This window comes from Sinocyclocheilus rhinocerous, unplaced genomic scaffold, assembly GCF_001515625.1.
Source record: "Sinocyclocheilus rhinocerous isolate Xijiao unplaced genomic scaffold, SAMN03320098_v1.1 scaffold63, whole genome shotgun sequence".
Taxonomy (NCBI): domain Eukaryota; kingdom Metazoa; phylum Chordata; class Actinopteri; order Cypriniformes; family Cyprinidae; genus Sinocyclocheilus; species Sinocyclocheilus rhinocerous.
Genome location: NW_015659563.1, coordinates 1,325,703 through 1,334,155, shown reverse-complemented (window position 1 = coordinate 1,334,155; position 8,453 = coordinate 1,325,703). Strand labels below are relative to the sequence as shown.

Sequence of the window (8,453 nt, the reverse complement as noted above, 5' to 3'; positions counted from 1 at the left end):
AAGGGCAAAATTACCTATATAGACCAAAAGCACTTTTTGTACCAGGCTGTAAACATATTTTTTTCTGCTGTAAAGTTGGGCATTTTAACATGGGGAGTCTATGGGACTGCCTCCCTTTTGGAGACAGCCTCTAGCGGTCAGTCGATGAATTGCAGTTTTAGTCACTTCCGTATTGGCTTCAAGCGGGAGGTTGCCGCTTGGCATGGCGTTATTTTAAAGACAAATGTCGAGAGCGCATTATTGTAGCGCGAAAGCACATTAATATAATGTGCGAGCGCGAATCTCCCCGCTCGCGCGCGGATTTCCTTTGCTCCTCTCACTCAAACTGTCCTGTGCACTCGCAAATCTCTCTGTGCTCATGCGCTAGATATTTATCTTTTCGCACCTGAATTAAACGTTGTCAAAAGAAAACAGATTTTTTCTCTAAAGGCCTTTCCTTGTTTTTTATCGTTGTATTTTTGTTTTAACATAAACTGGTTATTGTGCTTTGTTTTATTACTTTATCTCTTTTATGTTTGTATTTGTCTTTTCTTTTCTGTAAATGCACATATGCATCTCTCTGTAAAATACTTTGTAAACACTTTTAAAAGGCGCTATATAAATAAAGCTTTAAACAATCAGACCTCCACAACTGACCGATGAAAATACTATGTGAAATCTAATTGGCTGAGAGGGAACTGAACCTGGAATTCTTTTGACAATCAAAGATGGATCTTTAATTTATTTCCAGTTTAATAATATTTAGCAATGTTAATGAAATGTGGCCTATATTAGAAATGGCTAGGAATTGGGTGCTTGGATGATTTGTACATAGCCTATAAATAACCTCTGTCCACCTCGTTGGTCTCTGAGCAATTTATCTAAAAACAACATACAGTATTATAGCCTATGGCTCTAAAGACTTCATATAAAAGCTCAATGTTAAGTCATAATATGCAGATACCTCAACTGAATTTAAAATCATTGCAATAAATTCTCAGTTGGTATGATGGCAATAGTAACAATTCCTATCAAATCAACATCAAATGCAAAAATAGACGTAAATGATGCAAGATATAACACAATAAATGTTCTGATAGAATCACTGTTTGGACATTTATTGGGAGTTTTTTTTTTTTTTTTTAAATCCAGCGTTTGTTTTCAGTTCTGATTTTAGTTAGATTTTTTTTTTCATGCAAACCCTATAGCTACACATTCAATGGCACTCTCAAACCGCGAATATACAGTTATATGACAGTTACATGTAATTACATTGTCTGCAAATATAATGTAGTAATGTTATGACAAATATGGGAAATTCATTATAGTGTTATACAGTATTTGGTCTCCACATCTTAAATATAGGGAATTGTGCATCTGACCCTTAACTAAATCTGTCCTTAATCAGAAGATATATTTATTTATTTATTTCAATCCAAGTGCACAATAGGCTATATGACCACATGAACTTTAAGAATCATATAGGCCTACTTTTTTGTTTGTGTTTAGATAAATCGCTCAGAGGGGTTTGGCCAAACTAGGTTAGGCCTATTTACAAATAATCCAAGCGCCCGATTCATTTCTAATATTTGATTATTATGACTTAGTAGTATTAAATTATAAAGAAATTACAGATCCATCTTTGAAATCTGATAGGTTGATAACATTTGACAACGTTTAATTCAGGTGCGAAAAGAATTAATATCTAGCGCATGAGCACAGAGAGATTTGCGAGTGCACAGGACAGTTTGAGTGAGAGGAGAGACAGGTTTTTAACTGCGCCCAGGTTTTGTGCAAGAGCAAAGGAAATCCGCGTGCGAGCAGAGAGATTTGCGCTCGCGCATTATATTAATGTGCTTTCGCGCTACAATAATGCGCTCTCGACATTTGTCATTAAAATAACGCCATATTTGGTGAATACCTGCGTGCTGCGTCTATGCGTCTCTCAGCAGCGTTCAGCAGCAGCGTCTACTAATAGCGAATCTTTAAGTTAAACTCCTTCATGAACCTCGCAACTGAGAAATGTTATGTAGCTTTTCAGCTGCGAAACTATTTTATTGATAAATTCACGGTGCAGCGCTGACAAGAAGTTTCTGTTCGTGTCTGCACTGTGAGAGAGACTGTGAGAAAGAAAGCGTGATTTCCGTAGCCTACATAAAAAAGGTGGAAGACATGGAAATAGTTTGTCATTTTTTACCTTATTGTTTGTTTTATTTATTTGCTCAATGTCTTCTGGGGTTTTGGTTCTCTTACTGTTGTAGATAGCCCAAAGTATAACAAAAATATTATATATCTCTTCATTGTGTTTTGGCCACCCCTTGACGAGCGAGCAAAGGCACGTGCCTAGAATGCCTATGCGTAAATCCGGCCCTGGATACAGGAACTATTCGAGCCGTTCATGCCAGACTGGGGAGAGAGGTGTTGTAATAATGTAATATATGTGAAAAATAATGTGTTTTTCGAACAACCTAGTATGAGAGCCTGTTCTAGTACACCCCCAAAACAAAATCAAGACTTTGTAAAAGAGCATAATATGACCCCTTTAAAATAATCTTAGTGACCCCTAATGTTTGAATGATATATTATTATTATTAACTACATATATTACATTCTGCTAATTGTGTAAGTTGTGTAAAATGCTTGAAAATGATCAACTATTCCTGAATATTCCTATATAGGAATCATATACTGTATATACCCCCTTTTTTCTTGATGTTGAATAAGAATTTATATCCATGCTATTTTCAATCTTCTCTAGGTTCTTTATGCTGCAACAAAGAAGAAGAAGAAAAAAAATCGTTCAAGTCTTTCTGGTGAAACACCCTTCATCTTAAATCATCGTTTTAAACAAACACAAACACTTCCGAGTGTTTCCTCACAACACTGCAGCGTTAAATATGCATGATATTCCAGCTTCTGCTGCCGGCACAACCCCACAGACCAACAGTTTGTGTTAAAATTACATTGTTAGACATTTATAAACTACTATTATAATCTCTCTGGACTATTTCATTGTGTACAATGATTTTAATTAAATATTTCATGTACTTATTTGATGTACTTAATAAGCGAGATAGTGTAGAGTAAGCCTACTACAAGATCCTGATTGTTAGGGTTTATTTTTCGATGCTAACCGGTGGATTGTACATTATCCAGCAGTAGACGTATCAATAAACTTCTGTGAAATGTTATGCTTTTGTGCACATCTTTATTTAAAGTAAATGACACTTTTTAATCTAATGCAATGTCATACTGTATATTGACAAATAGTAAGTATGAATGTTGTTTGCTGTGTCGATGGGTGAACAGCTTTAGTGCAGAGCAGAGCATCTGTGTGACTCCTGTGCTGAACTCTAGCCTCACATTTCTGATGTGTGAGAACACATAACCTAATTTCATTATAATCAGACAAATCAATGTTTGTGTGCTGACATAACCGCAGCAACATTTAGAGGGCATTCGTGGGCCTCAAACCACTTCTGGCAACAGCAGAAAATGCATGAAAGGTGTGCAGTGGTCTGGTCACATACAGTATTATGTGAGGTTTAGTCAACACATCCAAAAATAAGTGTACGTCTTTAAAGCATGACAAAAGATTACTAAAGCAAATGATTTACTTTAAAGTAAAACTTTTTTTATTTGACATTATTACAAAGTGCACTTACATGTAGTCATGAAAGTGTGCTCTCCTAAGAAAAGTGGCCTTTTATGTCATTAATATTATATTATTTGCACATACAGTTAAAAAATACTCTGTTTTGAAAATTGAGAATTTCAAATTGATTTCAAAAAGAAAAATAGATTTCATCTTCAAAAAGATTTGAAATACACTACAAGTGCGCATTCAGTACAGTCGAGCAATGGCTACTCACTCGCATTTCATTTCTTCTGTGAAAGGCAAAAAGAGATGTTTAGCAGAATGTCCAGACTGCTCTTTTCCATAATGACAGTGGATAAACCTTTAGCATAACTTGACAAAACTGTCGCTTGAATGGACTGGCAATGAAAAGGCAGTTTTTTATTATTAAAAACAAAGAGCACGAACAGTTTCAGCATTGTGTCAAACGTCATGTGATTTAATGTGATTCATATCAGTGTTTTTAAACTTTAATTACAATAACATTCTAGTTCTAAAATTAGCCTTCACAAAACAAACCAGTCAGCTGTTTTAAAATGCCATTTCCATCACAATGCACAATCTGACATTTGGTGGAAATGACTGTGATGTGATTTTTATCACAGAACTGAACTGAACCGAATCCTCCTGTGATGCATGAATATGCACATTGGGGACAAATTAAACGAGTAGCCTATATTTAACATTCTTAAAGTAGACAGGGCCAACGTACTGTCTTTGCACAATATTCCAGATATAACTATATTTGAGCCCGGTCTCATGAAAATGCGTATAAATAGTACGCCAAATAAAAACGAAAACTCGTGGTATTGATACGCAAAAATGGACTTTGGCGTGCATATGATACGCATGTGTTTGGCGTGCATATAATACGCAGTTTTCGCGTGCATATGATACGCATGTGTTTGGCGTGCATATAATACGCATCTACCCCACAACCCTAAACCTACCCATCGCGTAGTATATACACGCCAAAGTCCATTTTTGCTATCAATACCACGAGTTTTCGTTTTTATTTGGCGTACTATTTATACGCATTTTCATGAGATCGGGTTGCTATATTTAATAGAGACAGATAACAGAACCTGAGATATCTCGATTTGTGTAAACGCAGTGTTCCGTGACAGTTCACACTTCACGCGTACAGTATCAACACGCACGCTTGATGTGTGTATCTGAGCGGATATAGTTCACGCGTGCGTCTTGCTGTCGTCGCGCACCTCTGCGCTCACTGACGCGCGTGACGGGCAGGGATTCTCTCACTCTCGCGCGCCTGTGTCGTCGCGTGTAAAGCGGTGTGACTCCCTCACGCGCGCGCACCCACCCGCTCCGGATCCACGGACTAAAGGATGCTCGCGGTGCGTGTCCGTGGCAGCGCTCCCCCGACATCAGCAGCAGCAGCATGTCCACAGTGATGAGCGGCTTATTGAATATGGCGAGTCTCGCGGATTTCGAGCCGCTCGCGGCGGTGATTCCCGCCACGAAAGTTGAGATCACCGTGTCGTGCAGGTGAGTGCCGCGCGTGGCTCTGTCACGGGTGAATCTGAATGCTTCTGAGATTCCGAACACTCACGCGTGCAGTTTCAAATGCAGTGATCATTTGAAGGCTGTATCGGCATTTTTTTTCATAATGCATTCCATTTTGAATGACTTTTTATGTCCGTTCTTGCTTATGTTTTTGCAAGGCTCTGCATTTATAAAGTGCATTATTGGTGTTGTATTTATAATTTGCGTGCATCGTTTGATTGCAAAATAATGATCTCGTGCTGATATTAAAACAAATAATATATGCGTCAGTTATGAAGGGTCATTTGAGTGATTTTTAATGTATCGTTCAAAAATGTTCTACAAAGTAATTATGATTATAATACAGTTTTATTTCAAGTGTATGCTGCATCAGAATACATGATAACAGGACATATCACTCGAAATCTGCTGTTATTCATGCGTTATTATTATTAATCTTTTTCTGCTTGACAGTGTATTTTAATGTGGTTGTTATTTACAATAACATGCAGCTGACTATAAGGTGTAGGTATTATATGGATTATGAATGCATAATACATAAAGAATTCAATTTATATGTAGTGGATTTATGATGCATTCCATCCGAGTTCTTCAATATCGCATATGAGGCGTTGATGTCTTGAGAAGCAGAGTCTTTAACTTCCTTTTGACCTCAGAATTTAAAACAGGTGCTTTGTTCAAAGCTCACAATGGACATGCATTGATATGTAAAAACTGCTGAATAGATGGAGTAATTCATTCTGTTCATTGGTCGTTATTAAAAAGTATCTCTGTTCACACCTGAGTCTGCTGTGAATATATGAGCTGATCATGTGTGTTATTTTCAGGGAGGAGAGGTTTGTCTGTTGGATAAAAATCACACTCAGAACTCTAGTTCTGCACCTAAAGATTTATTATTAGTCAGTCATGACTTTTATCAAGTGTTGATTTGCTTGGTTTTCTTACATTTTGTACATTTTTAAATACATCTCTCTAAAAACTGTCAGCTGTGTTTGACAGATTTCCTGTAAAATATACTAGTGATATTTGATAACTGTATGTTCTTTACTTATTACTTTTTATTCATATACTTTTATATAATTTTACGGTGAAATTATATTTGTTTAACAATACAGTTGTTGCTAAAAAATGAATGTAATGGGATGCCAGTTTTGTACAGCACTCTACAGAATTGTTTTATTATTCTTAATAAATTCTTATTAAGAACATAATTTTAACAATAATTAATTTCAGTACAGTACAGTAAAATGTATTGTTTTTGCTTACAGTTAACAGTTTTTACTGTAGCATTTTACACTCTTTTGTTGAAATTACTAACAATTATATATAATTGTTATATAAATAAATATATGAATAAGACGTATGATATGTTGTTTTGCATCCTAGAGCCATTTACCACACTCAGTTACCTAAAACTTATTTTTACTATAAATTTTTAAATGGCAAAATACAATGCAGTTTCAGCATCCAGGTGTGTATAAAATACTAAGACTTAAGTTAAATAAAATAGCTAAATTAGGCATTGGTAGTTGTGAAGGTGAAAACAAAAGCTATTCCTGGATTCTGCAGTGAAGCTTTTGAGAGTCAAGCGGCAGAGAGCGCTTGTTTCGTCTGAGCATATTGAAGCGGGACCCTCCGTGTCAATACACACCGCAAGAGAAAGAGGCAAAGGACAACAAACAGGAGAAGAATCCTTGCTCTGGTCTTGAAAAACAATGACAGGAGCGATTGATTGATTTCATCTGTCAGTCAAACTCATAAATGCAGTCAGCTGTAAGCCATTCAAGAGTTGAAAACATGTTCAACAAAAACCTCATGTTTATTTATTAAGAATGAATTAGGCAGGATATGAGTATGGTATGTTTCCTGTCTAATTCAAACCCAAGAAATAAACATGAAAAATGCTACTGTAAAAACTGCTCAAGTGTAAATATTAAGTTATTAAAAAAAGCAATACATGGAATTTTACTCCAAAATATATTGTATAATATTTTTTAAATAAAAGTACTACATTTTGTTTGCTTTATAACTGGTTGAAATCAATAGTTTAATTTATTTATCCTCTAATGCCTAAAATAATCACTGTGTTTTTGTATGGTTTATTAATTTTATGAAGAGTGATACTAGCATATCTTGAAAGATATGGTTAAAAGAAATCTCCTTTTTCAAAATATGTATTGTGTAGGGAATGATTAATGATAATTATGTTTCTGTTATATTTTTTAAATTAATGTAACCGTTTTGCTGCACTAACACAACATATCTCTGACAATTTTTCCATAATCCTCTTATTTTTCTAAAAGTGGCCATTTAAGAACCATTTTAAGAACCTCCTGCAAACAAAATGATATTATATTATCAAGTGTTTACTTAATTAAACATATTTAAAAGCCACAGCTTTTCACAACCCAATTTTTAGCGGATATGATGTAGTCTGTGATTTAGAATCAATATTGATTTCATCTGCTTTCAATACTGTTTTAATGTCAGTCTTGATGACGCTATTTGCTCGTCAGTGCGGTGATCTTTACAGAACGAGAGTTTTGACTCGGACTTTCCGTACTTAAGCCCCTCAGGGGGCACGCCCTCATTAGTGCCACTAAACTTTATCACACTTCATGCTTTAATTACATTCCTCATGAATTATTCCTCTGTGTTTTACCACCAAATATGAATGCGGAACGAGTCCGGAAGAGGAACAGGGATAAGCATGAATTAAAATAGTAAGAGGACAGAGAGTGTCGGTGGATGTGATTGGCAGCTGGGCTTGTTGATGTGGGCGGAGAGTTCCGCTGTGCTGGGATTTTAAATGGGAATGTGCTGTTTCACGGGGGAATGGCCGTGTAAATGTTTCATGAGGATTCTCGTTCTGGAGCAGTTCTGTACTCTAGCTACCGTGAGGTTTCGGCCTTGCGCTTTAATGGCTGGCTCGGACTTTTTCAGGTGGCACATGGGTCTACAGCATAGGGAGGGAAAACTCATGTTTAGGAGAGCATAGAGCACACTGTATCATCTAGTACAGATGAAAAAAATATATATATACACTGTAAAAAATGACCGTGAATTTAACGGTAAAAGACTGTAAAAATGCTACAGTAAAAACCTGTTAAATGGTTAACGGTAAATTCCCCTACTATATACGGTGAAAAACTATATTGGACATTACATGTATTGGACATAAATTTTACGGTAGTATACCGTTTTTGGAAGTGACAAATACCGTATAATCTACAGTGAATAACCGTAAATTGACATTCCCAGAATTCCCTGCATTACATTTCAAATTTGATGTTGTTTTGTTGAAATAACT

General features: G+C 36.0%; 1 protein-coding gene across 1 annotated transcript in view; it reads left to right on the top strand.

The window, feature by feature from the left end:
• The first annotated feature begins 4,868 nt into the window (after nucleotides 1–4,868).
• LOC107723993 (copine-8-like) overlaps nucleotides 4,869–8,453 on the top strand; it is a 78,093-nt gene continuing 74,508 nt past the window's right edge. The window contains exon 1 of the mRNA XM_016532756.1: nucleotides 4,869–5,125. Coding sequence (XP_016388242.1) covers nucleotides 5,019–5,125 — 107 coding nt within the window. The 5' untranslated portion in view covers nucleotides 4,869–5,018. The remainder of the gene's footprint in view (nucleotides 5,126–8,453) is intronic.